The following is an 18572-nucleotide window of genomic DNA, read 5'->3' as shown; positions in this document are numbered from 1 at the left end:
TTTTATACTGGAGGGGTCTCAGCAGATATGACATGTTTGTATATGGGTGGGGGTGCTGTAGCAGCATCTTTCAAACAGGCACAACATTTCCTAAATACTAATTTACTGTAATTTGTCTCAATGTTAATTGTTTTTTATATCTTTTTCTTTTAGCATATTGCTCTACAGCTGATAGTAAATTCCAGCCTTGGGTTAGCTCAACTGCTTAGACTTGTAATTTTGTTAAATGACAAAATATGCTGTAAGATATCCCAGGGCAGAACTTCCTCTGTGAATGCATCCTTTGGTTCAGGATTACTGTCATTATTTTCCTTTTTCTGTTTACTAGGTGAATGATGATGTTGGAATTGACTGGACTAATGAGAACGACCGCTTACTGGTTTGCCAAATGTGCATCAAACTGGCTGACATAAATGGGCCTGCAAAGTGCAAAGACTTGCACCTGCAGTGGACAGAAGGCATTGTTAATGAGTTTTATGAACAGGTAAATAAATGCATGTCTGAAGGGGTATCTGCTGGTTGCAAGTCCTGCAGCATTCTAGTGCTGGTGATGAGGGAAAATCACAGAGAACAGGGGTGAAGGGGGATGGCTAGGGTTTCACCAATCCACCCTCTTGCTAGATCAGTGAAAGTCCATTTGTTACTGAAGCTTCTGATGTGTCCTTAAAGACCTCTGATGATGGGGTTTCTGCAGGCTTAACTGTTCCAGTCTGGCAGTTCCTTATAGTGAACAAGTGTTCCTTTCCTCTTTTTTCTGTTGGCTGTCATCATGTCTCCCTTTTAGTCTTCTTTAGTGCAAACTATCTTTTCAGCCTTCCTTCTGTGTCTTTTGAAAACAACAGCTTGTTTTCATTGCTCTCCTCTACGTTTTCTCCAGGTGGGACACACTTCTGTTGACATGTGGTCTCCAAAACTGGACACAACATCCTTGTTGAGATGATGTAAACAGAGCAATGGAATTATTTTAGCTTCCCTCTTGGCCACGTCTTTGATTGCACTGAACCACTATGTACTGAGCATTGACTTTCAGTTTCTCACAGACTAACCAAATCTGCTCCCTACACGATCCTGTCTCATGCTTTATTTTCTGAAACAACACTTTCAGGTTTGTCAGTAAAACCGCACTAATTATGGAAGGCTCAGCTGATGGTAGCACAAGGAAGGAGTACAGCCACAGACTGATTTGCAAAGACCTGGGAATACAGCCAGGCACTGGTGCTTTCCTGCCAGGTGTAAGGGAGCCCTCAATTGAATCTTTTCTCATTATAACCTATTTAGCCCTGCTGACTGCAAGGGACAGGGCTGTTCCTCTGTTTCCCAAGTGGGAACACATTTTTGAGTGTGCTGGTTAGACTGACCTCCACATCCTGTCTTTTCTAAAGAAAGCAAGCAGACTAAATCACTGAACCAGATACCCCATGTACTTCTTGGGGAGGCTGTGCAGTAACTTGAATTCATAGATTGTTCCCTTTGAAAGCCTTTTCATCTTTCCTTAAATTTACTGTACTTCCAGTTTGGAAAAAAAACCAACAGGATTTTCTGCTGTTGCTGCCTTCTGGAGTATGTAAAGAAATGGGAAAAGGGACAAAATTCAGACTTTGACCTGAAGCTCCTTCATTTATTTTGGATCTCCTGAGAAAAAGAAAGAACATTTATCAATTTATCTTAAAGAAAGAGAATGAATTCTGTGACAATAGTGATCAACCTCCCAGATTTTCTTTAAGGAAATGTTTTACTTTATATTTCTTTGTTGTCATTACAACTCTTTCAACAAATTCTGCTTCACTTAAATCTGGTGATGATCACAGCTTATGTGAATGTCTACTGTGTGCAGAGAAAATCTGTTAATCAGATATATATGACATGACTCTCCTTTGATTCAATGTTACTAATGTCTGAGGGCAGTAAGTGCTCCAGTGCATAAATACTGTCAAAGTGTTGGATAGTGAGCTCTGAATCGAGCTTGGGAGGAACACATGAGGGAGGACAGTTTTATCTCTTCAACGTTAGGAATTTGGGTTACTTTCCATCAGCTAGAAGGGTGTGCTGCTGTTGTTTTCCTGCTCTTGGAAATTGCTCCAAAGGACTGTTGGAGATTATTTTTCTTTACTATCCTGTACATCTTTAAAAATCCATATGAGATTTATCCTCTCTGCAAAACTTGATTCAGAGTAACACATATGTTGTCTTTGTTGATGACATTCCTTTTGGCATGAGTGTTGTGGGCAAATGTATTGAACTCTTAGATTACGAATTCCCAGAGATAAGGTAGTCACTAAGACATGAGGGGTTTTTTAGTTTTCTTCTTGTTTTAATAGAAGATGTCTACTCACTGCATTGAGAAATCAGTATGTCCCAGTGGGTTTCCTGTTTTCTTTTTGGTTGGTTGGGGTTTTTTTGCATGGCATGAGTTGCCTTGCTGAGAGGATACTGATGGGATTGAAAACAGAGAACATTTTCTTCCAAGGAATTTTTTGCATTAATGAGCATAAACTAGATTCTCAATTAATTTGACCTAAGTTGACATCTGATTTTCTTTAATGTAATATGCTATGGGAGGTGAATCAAACCATCTTCATCATGTTTTTGATCATATTTTTTTTCTTTTTCATGAGAAGGGAAAAGTCTTCATTTTCTCATTTTTAAAAGGCATAATTTTATAGGAAATTTTAATTTCCCTAGAATTATTATCAAAAGCATATGTATGTCCATTAAACATGTGCTGTGAAAATAATGAAATCAGTTTATTGAATTTCTTTTAATAAACACCAATTATATGAAGACTTTAACTTCCATATAAATAAAAACTTCTTACTAAAAACATGTTGCATAGAAACATCCAAAATCCCACCTCCAATTGTTAGCGTATTTTTCCTTTCCTTCCCTCCACATGCTCACTATGCTTATTTGAAGACATATTAGACTCATTAAAAAGAATCAAAAAGTGCACTGCAAGATGTTGCACATTATGAATCGTGTTCTAACAGAACACAAAAAAAAGAACTTATAAACATTTCAGTAGTCGGCTTCCTTCCCGCTACTGACCGCTCACAACCAGGAAATCTCAGATATGTTACTGTAAAAAAGAGCAAGCTGCCACCTCTTCTTAATTTGCTTGCTATTTCAAGAAAGGATGACGTGTTTCAGTGTTTTGTTAACACTCAAATTTTGCTTGTAATGATTGAACATAACATTTCAGGGTAGCTTATTATAAAAGTAACAAAACAAAGCACAAGGAAATTAGACATTTGTCATACATGCTTCAAAATTTAACTCTTATTCTTTTGCCTTCCCAGATACCAACGGGGTGTTGACCAGATACATTGTCCATGACTTTTGGAAAATTTAGGTTACATGGAGATAAATTCAAGCTAATCCAAAGCATAATGGAAACAGAAAATGTCTCTCCAAATTCTAATCTATATTCTGCAACAAACATCTCTGTATTGTATTAAAACATTAGTTTGCATAACATACTTGCTTAGGAGAGAATAGATTTTTTTTCTTGGGGAGGTGGCATCTGGTCTTGATATGTCCACTCAGCTGAAAACTCACTGATATCACCAGAAGCTTTGCTGTGAAAGAGATGAGTTAGTATATCAGACTTGGTTCTGCAAGAAAGTTTTACCTTCTCTTACATCATGAAAGCAGGGAGAAAAAAGTCTTCCTATACTTACGTCTACTCTCTCTCCCCAAAAAAAGCCAGCAAAAAGCTTTTTATGGGGAAAATATACTGCTTCTGAGTAACCCCTGCTTTCACAGGTATCATAGTCCCAGGAAACAAATGTTTATGACCCAAAGAGCGGAAGACCTCTCCATGTTACATATAGTAAGGACAAAATTAATAAGTAAACTAATTCAATGAGATAGAAGTTCAGTCTGGTTCCCTGCAAACAGGGGGCTGACTACAAGGTTGTTGTGATCTAACAATCACAAAATCAGTGATTTTTTTTCAAAAAAATGTGGAGAAAGAAAATAATTTTCAAATATTCACACTCACATTGTATAGTACAGGACAAGGGCAGTGGGCAGCATTTTGCACAGACATCAACAAACATCCCTGTTAAATTCCCGCTACTGGTAGTGGGTCCTCTAACAAGAGAAGAACTGTAACTCTGATTAACCATTTGACGTGGTGGCACTGTAGTTATATCATGCTGGTGAGCAGTGGAAGTGGCATTAGAGTTGAATTATTTTTCTTTCATCTTTTTTAACTGGTTTCATGTGCATTACTCCTTTTCGTGACATGGTTTTGTTTCATTTACTTCAGAGAAATGACCACTATTTTTCATCTCCAGGGTGATGAAGAAGCTAGCCTGGGCTTGCCAATCAGTCCTTTCATGGATCGCTCTGCTCCTCAGCTGGCACACCTCCAGGAATCTTTCATCACTCACATTGTGGGACCACTATGTAACTCCTATGACTCAGCAGGGCTGATGCCAGGGAAATGGATAGAAGATAGTGATGAATCAGGAGACACTGATGAGAATGAAGAGGAAGAAACAGCAGAAATGGAAACTTGTGAAAATACTGAATCCAGTAAGTTGTTCACCCATTTTTCAGCAGAACAAATTCCATATTGTGACCAAAACTTAAGCAGCTTTATTGTAAAAGCATAGAGATGCTGAGCTGGTCAGGTTCAAGGTGAGCCTCTCCAGAGTTACAATGATTCACTTGGTGGACCTGGCATGTAGCCAGTTACATTGGTAATGGAGATGCTCTATGGTTTCAGGACTGAAACACATTGCTGTTCATATGAAATACTCATTGGTACATTCAGTTGAGGTTGCTGTTGGTGGATCCACCCGTTTGTGCCTGAGGGATTTTTAGGCTATTTCAGCACTGACATTAGTGGACTGCAGCAATTTCAGTTGAAGAAAGGATGGTTGGGAGAAGATCTTTCAAGGAAAGCTCTCATAATTTCCATTAGTTCGCACGATGTACAGGAATAACAGAATGAGGCTCTGAGATGCTGGTGCAATAAAGGAGTTCTTAGCAATGGAAGTATTTAATGAGAATATCTTCAAGTTAATGTATGGAGAAGAGTAGGGAGAGACTCGACTCTGAATATTGCAGTGTTGCATGCTAGGAGCTGTGTCACTTGGTCCTTCTGGCTAATCAGTGACTAAAGCTGTTTGCCTCCTGCCTCTTCTCCATAAGATTTGTCATACTGAGAGCAGAACTTTATCTCAGGAACTTGGCAGAAGTGATTTTTAAGATAAAACAGCTGCAACTGTGGACTTGTTTCTTTCACCAGTGTAATCCTGCATGTTTTACCTTTTCCTCTCTTTTGTGTTCCTTCTCACTCTGAATTTTCCTACTTTTATTTCCTTCCTCCAGGTCATCTTTCTCTCCCTCCTCTATATGTAATCCTTTGAGAAAGCACCAGCCTGAAGTGCACTACCGAAATGCAGACACCTAGCTTTTTCTTCTGTCATCCTTGCTTTTTCTGTTCTTTCCCACACACTCTTATGCCCTACTGAGTGCCATTCCTGTTTTCTATTGCAGAAGCTGAGAAGCAGAAAGATTTGATTATTGCAGTAAGTCTTATAGAATCATAGAACGTTAGATTGGAAGGGACCCCAAGGATCTTCTGGTCCAAGCTTTCTAGGTACTACTATAGTTTATATGAGATAATCTCAGCACCCTGTCAAGCTGAGACTTAAAACTGTCCAGTGTGGTGGAATCTGCCACTTCCCTTGGGAGGCTATTCCAATGTTTGATTGTCCTCATGGTGAAACATATACCTCTTGTGTCCAATTGGAATCTCCCCAGGAGCAACTTGTGCCCATAACCCCTCATCTTTTCTGTGTGACTCCTTGTAAATAGGGAGTCTCCATCTTCTTGGTAGCCACCCTTGAAGTACTGGAACATTGTAATAAGGTCTCCCCCAAAGCGTTCTTTTCTCAAGGCTGAACAAACCCAGTTGTCTCAGCCTCTCCTCATAAGGCAGATCCTCCAGTGCCCTCATCATCCTTGTGGCCCTTCTCTGGAGCCTCTCCAGCATGTCCACATCCTTTTTGTATTGCCTGGACCAAAACTGAATACAGTACTCCAGATGATGTACATGATATACAGCTCTGTAATGGCAGGCAGAGCCACATATTTTTTGTGGCAGATTGGCATTTATGGAATTGCCTACTGGGGGAACATGTACACCTGAAACTGATACTACTGTATTAAAAAGGAAGATAAAGGATGTACTCATATATCCACTGGAGTGTCTAACCTTACTTTGAAATCCATAGGTTCCTTTCGCCTCATTTCTGTATTCACTTGTTTCCTGTATCACTGCTGGTCAAGTCCAACAATGCTGCCTTCAGGTTAAAAGCACTGACCATTATTAACCCTTGTCACATTGAAAACAGACCATTTTGTAGTTGTCTTTGGTTTTCTTTTTCACATTCTACTCTGTGACAGTACACTACTATTCAACCAGGTGCTTTTAGGCTCTGTCTTTTTCAGTACCTTAAAACTGAATGCATCAGAATTTTTGAAATACCCAAACAATTCTTCCTACTTCCTTCTTAGCAAATGTGGGGTGCTTATATTCTCCATCGTATCAATGTGTTACAAACTGTTTTCTTCCAGTTCCCTAAATTCTATGTGACTGTGTTGATCTGAATCATAAATCTACAGCATCTGTTGTGTCGATATAGGGGTCTTAGAGGTTGTTAGAGATTCGTACCTATGATCAACTATGTTCTAAACTTTCTCAGTGGAACAAAATAAAAGGTTGAGATGTCAGGTGAATACATACTAAGGGCTGTGTAGATGTTGGTGAAGATCTTTGTCTTGATGGGAATGCCTTTTAGGCAGGAAACACTTCATATAGGTTCTGAGAATTCACTAAAGCGGTTGAGATAAATTTAAGAGTTAGAATATCTTAAGTTAGCTTACAATCTTTTTTGTTACCATACAGGAGCATGTAATTGCCCCAACGTTCTGCTACAAGTATAAAAATTAAACAGGCTCAGTCTTTAGTGATACAGACAAATTTTAACACCACAGCAAGTTCTTGCTGGTGTCTGCAGAGAGCAGCAAGATGTGGGGTCACCTGAGAAACCCAGGAGAGAATGTCCTGCTGTGGCATTGGCAGGGTAGGAGCTTCTTATTAGTGCTAAACCTGAAGGTTTCGTACAGGGAACCAAGGGCTTTGTAATGAAGGATTGAGCTGGATTTAGTCTGTGCTCAGTGAAAAGCTCTTTGTTTCCATTTCAAAAGCTTCAAGGGCTAAATGTTTTGGATCCTGACACAGACATACTTTAGGCAACCTGCAAATACTAATCCACACAAATTTATTTGGTACAAAGCATTCCTCTACGTCACCTTCTTTAAAAAGAAATCAGCAGTTGTCTTTGGAGGACTTATTGTTTCAGTTCCATGACTGCCATTGCCACTGTTAATGACCTGGGAGAATTTTCAAGCTTTGTACTGTTCAGGAGTTAACAATCTGTGCTGAACAGACTATATTGACACAGAAAAAAAACAACACACTTCAGACAGCAAAACACTTGCAGTGCAGCTGTGTCAGGAACCATGAGAGCTACCAGTGGCAAAAACATTTTATAGGTTAACAGCAGGGGACTGATGCTTCAAAACCAAAGACCAGCAAGCTTCCTGATAATATTTGGCTATATGACTATATCTTCAGACTCCATTGCTGAAGCAATGTTGTACTAAGGTTTCATGTCCACTGCAGTGGTGAAGTGCTAAATCTCAGACTTTGAAAAGGGAACACTGGAATGGGTTCCCTCCTTTCATTACTAATGCTTGCTCATTCAGTATCCTTCTGCAGCTCAAATAAGAGGTACAATGTGTAGAAAACAAAATGAGGATTTTTTTTCTAGGGCAATCAGCAGGGATCCATTTGGGGCAGGGCAAGCACAGCATTTGATATCGAATTGTTGATTAATACTTGATATAAAAAAAATGAACAGTAACAGCTCAGCAACATGTTTTATGCATAATCATTCAAGCACTAGATGTCTTTGTGAGCTGCATGGTCAGGGACATCATGCAGCCTGCGATAGGATGAAGCTGGGGCTCAAACTGTGCAGGAAACCACTTTGCTTTCCCAGAGGTCTAGAGAAGCATAGTTGTCTAAATTTTAAAACTGTTGAAGTTAGTGGTTTTAAAAATCTCTTGGTTCAGTTCCTATGTATCATAGTACACCCTGTCTGCTTCTTACACCTTTAATCCCCTTTCCTTCTTCACTCACAGAAAACAGTACATTAATGTCACATGGTATTTTACAGGAAAGAAGAAGTTCAAGAGGAGGAAAATCTACTGTCAGATCACTCAGCACCTGCTTCAGAACCATAAAATGTGGAAGAAAGTAATTGAGGATGAGGAGAGGTTAGCTGGGACAGAGAAGCAAGGCACGGAGCAATCCGTGCTGCACCAATCCTCAGAACAAATCCAGGCCATCAGGGAAGAGGAGGAGGATAAAGGGAAGCCCAAGAGGGATGAAGAGGAGAACACAACTGTAGAACCAAACCAATGACAATATTTACAGCAGTATTTTAAGACAGATTGACTCGTGCACAGACTCTTTCTCAAGCCAGCACAGCATTTAGACACTACACTGTAGAAGTATGGGATAATGCGCCTACAGCTGTTTTATTTGTTTCTCTTTCCTTTTTATGATGAGGTACATTGTTTAAACTCATATGCTCAAGGAAGCTTTCACACTGCGACACCGGCTTTTACAGACTTTCTTTAAAGAGATTTGGGGGTGGGTGGAATTATATAAATATATATATATATAGCCAGGGTTATTGGTTGCGCACTTCAGCAAAATGCATTTAATGATATATTATGGTCACTGTGATATTTACAGAAGAAAGTTATCTAAGGAAATGCTGCTTCTAAAGCACATTTGCAGTTAACAGTAAGGTACCAGTTAAGTAGCTTTTGCTCTTAATGCTGAGGGATAAAAGTTCCAAAGCTTTATATGAATGCTGATGTATCCTGCCAACATATATGTGTGTGCGAGGTGGTGTTTGCAAGTGTGAGTGGAAGTAATGTAACGTAGCATAGTTTGGGTTCTTACTACACTAGCTGTAGCACATGTCCCGATACACAACAACAAACAGAAAGCCTGAATTTTTAGAGAATTAGTGCCCACAAGGGAACTGGAGACAATTTTGAGGAGCTTTACACTCCCCATAGCCCTTCAAGTCCCGGTTTGCACTCCGTCTGTGGGCAGCAGCCTTTCAGCAAGGGCCACGGTAGCCTGGGCTGCAGCCTGGCCCCATCCGACAGGCTCCTCTTCCTCTTCCTCCTCCTCCTCTGCACTTCCCAGACTGCTAGCAAAAGGGATGTACCGGGGGGTTACAAGGAACTGTGTGGCACGCTGGTCTGTCCCCCTTGAGAGGACCTGGCCTTCTGTATTCTTCTGAGTGCGTGAATGGCTGCGTGGGGCAGCATGTGTGTTTGGGCAGGAGAGAACAGAGAGCAAATGTGCGTATGTACTCGGAAACTAGAGGCATGCTGTCATCTCCCTACCCTAACCTTATGCGTCCGTGCATCAGTGGCCAAATATATCATTTAAGAAAAAAGTTACACTACATCTCTTGAGGGGAGTGTGAGGGCCATGCCCTTCCTCAGAATAAAAGGCAAACGATGCATTAGGAGCAGCATGGGGGACAGGTGCCCGTTGTGCATCAGATGGACACTAGTATGTCTCAGCAGCCACTCACATGAGCTTCAGAGAACTTGGTTTTTCAATGTGAGGTGCTGGATGGGAGCAGTTTGTTGCTGGCATTCTGCTTAGAAGCAGCTTGTTTAATCCCACCAATATACTTTTTTTTTTTTTTACTTTTTTTTAAAGAGAAAGGAAAAGATCAGGCCTGTAAGAAGATCAGATCTTTTTTGTGTGTGTTATTTGTTTTCTCTGTTGTTTATGCTGTGAGCCAAATGTCTATTTAAAAGGTTGGATATTCACTTTCAATATTTTATTTCACGATATTATATTTGTCAATGATTAGCTATCTAGATGTAAATATGGAAAAATTTTTATGGGTTCCTGTAGATAATGATATCTTTAAGAAAAAAAAAGAGAAAACGTAAAAGAAAAAACAGGGGAAAGTTTTTTGTAAAGCTAATTTTTTAAAAAATAAATACAAAAACATTTTTATACAGTGTAGCCATTTCCAAACCCAACAAATAAAGTCTTGAGTAATTTGTATAGACCTTTCTGAGAAGCCAGTGGTCTACAGGATCATGGCTTTAAAATATGAATGCTCTTTGGAACTGGCAGGACCAACCAGTACCACACAATTTAGAGTTTTGTTCCCACAAAATAAATTATATATATATATAAAATTCAATATCTCTCAAAAATCATTTGACTACGTATGCTTTTTATATTTTGATCCTGCATCCCCTCGCCAAGAAGAAGATTGCTTGTGTAAGTAAGAATGCTTGTGAAAGGAATCGTTTGTAGGAGAAGTCCTTTCTATGTTAAATTTTTAACATTAAATCCATCACTTCTTGCTATTGTTACGCATTCAATGTATTTCATGATCCTATTGATACTTCCCCAATAATGTTGGAAAACATTTTCTATCAAGGTCAATCAGCATGTGTGTTCTCACTTCAGAGGTACTTTGTGTGTTGCATTTCTGTTAGTGAGCTTTTGTTGGAAAACAGGATTTTGGTTTCTTAAAGGTTGCATTTGCCTGATATTGTCCCATCCTACTCTTACCCAGTAGAGAAGGCATTTGCCTTTTGACCGATTGAGTGCTCATTGACAACCTCTGAATGCTGTCATCAGCAGAAATATTTAGTAGGTGTTTTTCAATGAGATCAGAAAGGCAAGGATCCAGATTGCACTGTTGTTTTAAAGGGAAAGGATATAGCAGAATTCGTTCAAAAGAAAAAAAATGTCTACAGTATCTCAGCAACTCTCCACCAATTCCAGCTTGCACTGTTTTCACACACTCCTTATGAATCTAATTTTCAGTCTTTGCTGTGCATTTCTGACAGGCAATGGTCAAGAAATTTCCCAGGTTGGGTTAAGTGTAACACATACACACACACAAAATCAGAGAGATTCTATATGAAAGATGCAAGTATCATATTTTTGCTTTGGGTTTTTCAGTAGGTAATGAAGCATGTCATTTTTTAGGGTTTTTTGTAATAGTTTCTAGTCCAACGGAGGCAAAACTTTCACCCTGCAGTTGCAGCAACCTTTTGGAGTCTAGAGTTTGATGGTTTTCTGCTTTGTGCAGTCTTTTGGTGTTGCAATCATCAAGTAAACCACAACCTGTGTGATATTTTGGGGGGAAGGGAAAAATAATTGTCTTCATCAGGAGAGTACTCAGATTTCAGGTGAGATATTTACAGTGTTGATACAGGTTTGTGGTGTATACAGTATGCAAAGAGCTTTGTTAGATACTAGAGAAAGCAAGCGCCATTTAAATTGTTTGGTGCAGTAATAAAAAATGTAGTCTTTTAATTTTCAGTTCTTTAAAAGTAGGCAGAGAAAGATTGGATTTTGTTTTATCCCCTGTAATGTCACGTGGTGACTGATCCTGTTCCCTTCTAGTATAGGAGACGTTTGCTATTCCCTGAAATAGAGGACTTCTTGCTTGCGCAGTGAGAAAAGCACTCCAGAGTTATTACCTTTTCTTTTAGAAGGAGTCTGAGACTTTAGTTTTCAAGAACGCAGAAGGGGCTGTGTCTAGAAGTAGTAATTTCCATGTCCAAAGAGGCATAGTTTACACTGACTTTTGAGGGAACCTGGTGTTTCTTGTTTTGTTTTGAGCTAGCCTACAGAGCATGTTGACACTCCTCTGAAATAATCTGCCTCCTCCAGTAGAAAGATGTTCCAAGCCACGCAGCAGAAGTGAATTGTAAGAATCTACTAGGAAAAAGGGGTTCTACTGTGGTCTTGGCAGCATTTTGAACTCCCATTCCTGGAGAGTGAAATCCTTTACAGAAAGCTGGAGAAGTGACTGTGTGTCACCAATGGCCTCTCATGTGAACATGTGCAGGGTGCTGGTTCTGGTCACATTCTGGGGCAGATGTAATTTGAGAATGTATTTGTTAAGAGTGCAGTGATAATTGTTCATCAGTTTTTACCCTGCCATCATCTGTGAATGTGTCTCTGCATCATCCTGAAGTTAAAATCCAAGGTTGTGATTGCTCAGGACCTTTTAAGTGGATGCATTTGGGAATTTTATCATACCACTGTTAAAAGATCTTAAGATCCTGATAGTCTGAGTTTGGAAGTTAAGTCTATAAAGGTTCAGATAGAAGTTTTGGAAAAGACCATTTGGAATCTAAGCAAATTCTATATCCTTTTTATACTTTCTATGCTGGACATTAAGTTAATTTGTTTTCTTTAGAGAGTTCTAATCTCTGTCTGATTTTTAGATTATTATTTTTTTTCTGAAATTCTGGCCCCATCTATCTTCCTTCAGAAATGTCCCAGAAAGTGGAATACAGTGTGGAACAGCCAAGGATCATGCCAAACTGAGCATCAGTCAGTGGTACAGCCTATGAGGACTGCCCTGCCCATGCCTCAATCTAGGCATGTTCACACCCCATGCCATGCCCATGCTTCTGAGCTGTGAACTGAGTAGGTGTGGGGTAGCTGTCGGTTTGGGTACTTGGTAGCCTGAGCCCCACCAGCTTTTAGTGGGACTTGGGATCTTAGAGAATTTTGTCCATTTTCAAAATGAATCTTAGGCACTTTTGAAAATTTTTCCGTAAGAATAGTGCAGCAGAAGGCTTGTTGTGGTTGGTCCCAAGTGTTAATGAAGTACTTGTGCAAGGTCTCATTAATTATCTAGTACATTCTGCTTGGTCTGTGTGGTGGGATCCTGTGCTAGTGCTGGTCTTCACTTGATGAAGATGGTTGCAGGTTTGAGTCCACCCTCCTTTTGGTCGGCACAGCCAGATGTGCTGGTCTGTGTGAGCCTGGACAGTCCAGCAAACCCAGCTGTGCCCAGGGCTGCAACCTAGAGAAGGCACAAGGTGTATTTCTGGAGGGTCCATTTTCACAATGACGAAAGTGGGCAAAAGCTTGAGCTAGTTAACAATACTTCTTTGATTAAAATGAAACACCAGCAAATACCCCAGGGAGATGCAATAGCTGACTGAAGTGTAGGAGAGGCAACGCGGATGTGCTGTGGTTCATTCTGGAGCTGCGCCATCTGATAGACATAGTGTTCAATATATTGGGAGGGCAGCAATTAGTCTCTGGCTCTTATTCTTCTGAAAAAAGAGGCTTTTGACATCTGGAAAACTTGTAATTCATAAACACATGTAATATTTGCTATTATTTTTGCATTACACGTTTAAGGAACAAAGGTTGCAAATGAAGGATGAGTGTGAGAATTTCTTGAGCATCCCACGGCTTCAGGTACCGCAGCTGGGAGGCAGGCATGGAAGGTTACTTGCTCTTTCCAGTCTCGGGCCTGAGAACCTGGGTATTCCTCAGCTGGCATCACAACACTGGTGTAAGTAGTCCTTGAGTTGATGGGGGTTTTAGACATACAGGGAGCAAGTCAAACTGGCAGTTCCTAAGAAAGAGAAAAAGAAATTGTAGTCCAGTATGAAGCAGACTTTGTGCAACACACTTGATTTTCCTTATTTTTATAACAAAATCAAATGTAATCCCACTGGAATGAAGTAACCATGGAGTTTCTGGAGGTTTAATTACTGTTTTATGTTGCAGCATTAGTCAAAATGGTGGCAGCATGAAAGAGAAGATAATTGTTCCCATTAACTAGGGTGGGGAAGTATTTCTTTTTTTTTGTTTCGTATTTTTAGGTGAATCAACAAATAAAGATTGTCCAGGCCTCCTGAAGGAAATGTATGTTAAATGTTTATGAACAGATGGGGGAATAATTTAAATTAGGTGACAGCTGACATAAGCAATCATTGGAAGAGCTAGCAAAAAATAATGATTAGTGGAGGCGAAGTATGAATTAGAGCAAAATAGCACCAGTACTTCAGAGAACAACTTAGTATGATAAATCTTTTTTTAATTTCATCACTTTCATTTAACGAAACAGCATTCCTCTGGAGGTAAATCAAAGCAGGGTTTTAGCCCCTGCTGTGGTAGTTATTGAATCCCAGTGTTGAAGCAAGCACTGCAAGAGTTATCCTTCATTTACATCCTAATTATAATTTATTCAGAGGCCGCTAGTGGGTTTTTCCTGGCAGGTAGGTGTTTTCTTGATAAAAAATGCATCACACCTCCTTGGTAAGATGCAGGTCACCCCCTTGAACACCCACCTGAATTCTGAGGAAGATAGAAGCTCCTTAGGAGACACTGGGCAGAAAAGCACAGGTGTATTTCTGGAGGGTCCATTTCACAATGACGAAAGTGGGCAAAAGCTTGAGCTAGTTAACAATACTTCTTTGATTAAAATGAAACAATGAAAAGCATTGTGAAGTTTGAAAGTTTGCCAATGTCGCTTCAGGTGTATGGAAAAATTTCCCCAGGTGCTTGCACCTTCTTGGTTCTTTCTTGGAAGTGACAAGTTTGAGTAAATCCAGCTGGCTTTGGTTATGATCTGTCAAGTTGCAGGATATAGTAAACCAAGAATAATTTTTGAGTCAAGTAGTTTAGTTCTCCCTCATGAAGGAAAACTTTGTTTGATGCTAGAGTAGGAAGAAAAAAATTTAATACTTATTTCAGTTGAGCCTTTTGGGTGGCAAGTCCATGCCAGTTGTTTCTTACTTCCAAAGCTGTGCTCATGGTACCTCTGAAGGGTAGAAATGGGACAGCAGGGGAGACTTGTTCTGCTGTGGATGGCATATGGGGTCTGTGTGCACCAAGAAAGGAGCACCACTGAAATCTGCAGGTGTGGAAAGTGATGTGTCCCAGCAGTGAATTAGATGGGGAAATCCAAATATTTCTGGTTTCTGTCTGTGTGGAAGCATAAGAATAGGTATAAAGGGCTTTGCCACAGCTGCAGGCTCTCTGTCTTTTTAAGATTGAATTCTCTTGTCCTGATTCAAACCCCATGGAAATCAGATCAAATAAGCAAATCACAGCTGTGGCCTGGGCTGTGTGTTAGCTGATGTTTCCTTGGGCTTCACAGAGGGAGCTGTGTTTGCACCATTGGCCTGCAAATGGCATGGGGTCCCAGCAGCACAGCGCAAGGGGAGGAAAAGAACGAATGCCTAATTTCGGAGGGCTGTTGTCAAAGTACCTGCAGGAATACTTTGGAGTAACATCATCCAACTCTGTACCCACCTCGCTGTGATTTGCTCGCGGTGATAGCCCGGAGGCAGTGGGCTTAGATGCTCTGGTTTTCAGCACCGTCTTCCTTTACCACAGTGAACACTCACAACCAATTAATGTGAATTAGCAATTGCTTTTAAATATTTAAAGGAGACTGAGGTTTGGGTGGTTTATTGGTGGTTGTTTTTTTCTTCTTCCCTGACTCTAGGCATTTTGCCGCCATCCTTTCATAAAAAGGAAAAAAAAAAGAAATAAAGGTCTGTAACGTGATCAGAGAGAAAACAATTCTGGGTTTGCCACACGTGTACATACTATTTCAGGTAGAAAAGAAAGCCTGTTGTCTGTTAAAGCTATTTTTCCTTTCCAGAATTCCTGCCCGATTCTGACACACAATGAAAATCTGTATTTGAATGCAAAATTTTCATTCTTAGATGTTTGTAAACCCTAATATAGCACTGCAGATGGTTTCCTAAAAGATCAAAGACAGCGTTTATAACTGCTATGTGGTGTTGATAATATTTTTAATATTTCAACCATGTCAGCATACACTTGGTCATTACTTTTCTAAAGTTGTCTTCTTTTCCAGTGTAATCGACATAACATGTTTGCATGATAGAAAGTAATTCAAGTTCACTTTTTAAAAATATGTGATTCATACTGTAGGTTATGTTTGTTAAGCAGATTAAAATTTTCACTGATGGGTGGCAGTTCTTTTTAATGCTTTTGGTAGAAGAACATCTAGGACATTTTCCAGCAGAAACAGTTTTTGGAAATTTGCCTCCAGTAGCAGAAGTAGTACCTTTCAAAAATAGGTGTTTTCCAATACAGTTTGGCCATCTGGGTAACAGTATGCAAGTATGTATATCCCGTATATGATGTGATTTTAAATAATAATAATCATCCCATTTATTTAAGAAATTAATCTAGCAAGGTTAAAACTCTTTCTGAGTGAAAATTTTGCGTGTGTCAGTGTAGTTGAAGCACTTGACCCCCCCAATAAGACTTAAGGGGACAAAGCATACAAATTTTGTATTTTCAAATTCACAAGAGGCCAGTCTGGCCTGACAATCAGTTTGACACCTGGCCTGGGACCTCGGGGCATTGTGCCTCAGGCACAATTATATTACTGTGCTCATTCAGACTCAGCTCTAGTAGCGAGTTTCTGCAGTTCACCCGTGTATTTCAAAATTAATCCCTCCTTGATTTTTCTCCACTTCAAAAGGTGAGAGAAAAGTGGGGGAGGGAGGTGGAAATGTAATTTTATACGGCTCTATTTGAAAAGGGTTTTGTGTACCTTTATAATTCTTTTGAAGCAATATTTTTAAAAACTACTGCCAGCCAAAGTGGCAATGCAGAAAAGTGCCATCTTATTCAGGATTTGTACACGCCAGTTTTTAACACAGTGTTCTTTTCACTAAGTACTACATACGTTAATTTATATTTATATATTGTCAATATTGTTGTAACCAAGCTTCTCCTTTTTAAACACTTCAGGAACAAGGCCTTGTATTTTTAGGTGATTTTCATAAACAGAATAATTCTTTTCCTTTCACTAGTATCTTGCACTTGATACATGTAGCAATACTTAATATATTCTCTTCACAAGTATTTGTTAAGTGATTTAGTTAATGGCTGATAAATGTTTTGTACAAAATAGATTCTGTACAGGAAAAAAAATCTTTTAGATAAACATTATTTATTTTTACTGTTTTGTAAGTTAGACACTATAATGAAGCTCCTTTTTGCCAGAATTACTGGAAGTGCCTCTTGGTAAAATGTATTATACAGTAAATATGTATTCAAGATTATTAGAAATACTTGTCACAAAATGAACAATGTGGATGTTGCAATGTGAAGACAAATGTACAACATAAATATAATTCTGTGGTATCCTGTTTGCTGTGTTTCTTTCTCCTTTATTGAACAAATTTGCTTTCAGTGCCCAGTTTTCATTTTAAGCACCAGACCGCAAATGACCAGTCTTCAAACTCTGAATCAAATCCAGTAAAGCTGGTATGTATTGAATTACCATTTTATCTGCTGGCATCTATTGGCATCTGATTACCTGCAACTTTTACCCCCAGAACTCTGCACTTCGTTTCAGATCACTAATAAATCCCAGGGTAAATGCTCTGTGCCTTAACCACTCTGTGGAAGGCCTCATTATAAATGTCATTCTTTAATGATGACCAGTATTTCAGCATCCAGCATTTGTGTAATTTTAAATCCAATTAATATGAAACATACTGATTGAATGTGTGGTCTGTATTACATGGTACTTTTCAGCTGAAGTAATGCAGAGTGACTAATGCTTCCAGAGGAAATGAAATTAGTTACCTTAGCAGTGTTTACTTATTAATCCCAAAAGTAATCTATTAAAGTGGGACATCAGTAAATGAAATAAATTTTCTTGCAATTATTTTGGTAAGTATACTGTCATTCTTCAGTGAAAGATTTTTCTAGTCTGTTATGTGGGCTAGGATTCACCTCTAGCTAATTTCTTTACTCACTGTTTATAATTTTGAAAAACTATCTTACAGCTGCCTAAAATTTTCTACATTTTTAAATGTTTATAATCTACTTTTGTCAAAGCTCTGGAGAGCTCTTCAACCAACTCTTTTTAAATGGCTGCATACAAATTATCTGGATCAAGTGTGTATTCAGAGCCTCATTTCCTGTAACTTAAAAATTAACAGATTTCAAAATATGGAAGAGCATCAGCCACATATCTAGCTGCTAGCTTTTGGAGTCCCACCAGTTTATTTGTCCTCTGGCTTAATTTCTGAATGGCAGAAATGTAAGGAAATTAGCACCAGACAGTGATTAGGAAGGTATTGGTTGGGATCATTACCAGAACGAAAGTAAAATATGGTTATACCTGTGCTAATGAACTGCTCATAACCCTGCAGCTGGTGTGCCCCAAACAATTCATAACTCCCTAGCATGGAATCATTTGATCCAGAGATTGACAGCTGCCCACAGAAAATCATACAAGTGGAGCAGTGAAGAGCTCTTTTCCTTCAGTACTCCTCCTGACAGACTAGGGGCTACCAAAGTAAAGAATGCACTTGGCTTTGAAAATCACCGAACTCCCCCTGGAGCTCTTCAAACAGCAAGAGGTTCCCATGGGAAGAGATGAGCAATAAAATGTGGATCAGAAGCAATCTGCTAATGAGACCACACATGAGAATGCCTCTCCTGGGGTTCTGGTAAAACATAGAGGAGGCCATGACTCCCAGTCAGTAGCAGCTCAATTAAATGTTGCATTTTCCAGGTGTTCGAATTACTCTTAATTGCCCAGGCAAATCCACTTGCCTAAAACCACTTAAAAGGTTTCACAAAAAAAGTAGAAATCTGAAGAGAA

At 39.3% G+C, this 18572-nt stretch overlaps 1 protein-coding gene across 1 annotated transcript in view; it reads left to right on the top strand.

Moving 5' to 3' along the window:
• The window catches only part of PDE3A (phosphodiesterase 3A), a 165316-nt gene extending 148218 nt beyond the window's left edge, over window positions 1-17098 (top strand). Inside the window, exons 14-16 of the mRNA XM_051631721.1 lie at window positions 329-484; window positions 4299-4539; window positions 8259-17098. Coding sequence (XP_051487681.1) covers window positions 329-484; window positions 4299-4539; window positions 8259-8506 — 645 coding nt within the window. The 3' untranslated portion in view covers window positions 8507-17098. The remainder of the gene's footprint in view (window positions 1-328; window positions 485-4298; window positions 4540-8258) is intronic.
• The last annotated feature ends 1474 nt before the right edge of the window (window positions 17099-18572 follow it).

The sequence above is a fragment of the Apus apus genome, chromosome 1, assembly GCF_020740795.1.
Source record: "Apus apus isolate bApuApu2 chromosome 1, bApuApu2.pri.cur, whole genome shotgun sequence".
NCBI lineage: Eukaryota > Metazoa > Chordata > Aves > Apodiformes > Apodidae > Apus > Apus apus.
The sequence above is the reverse complement of the archived record's forward strand: the minus strand, read 5'-3'. Positions and strand labels throughout refer to the sequence as shown.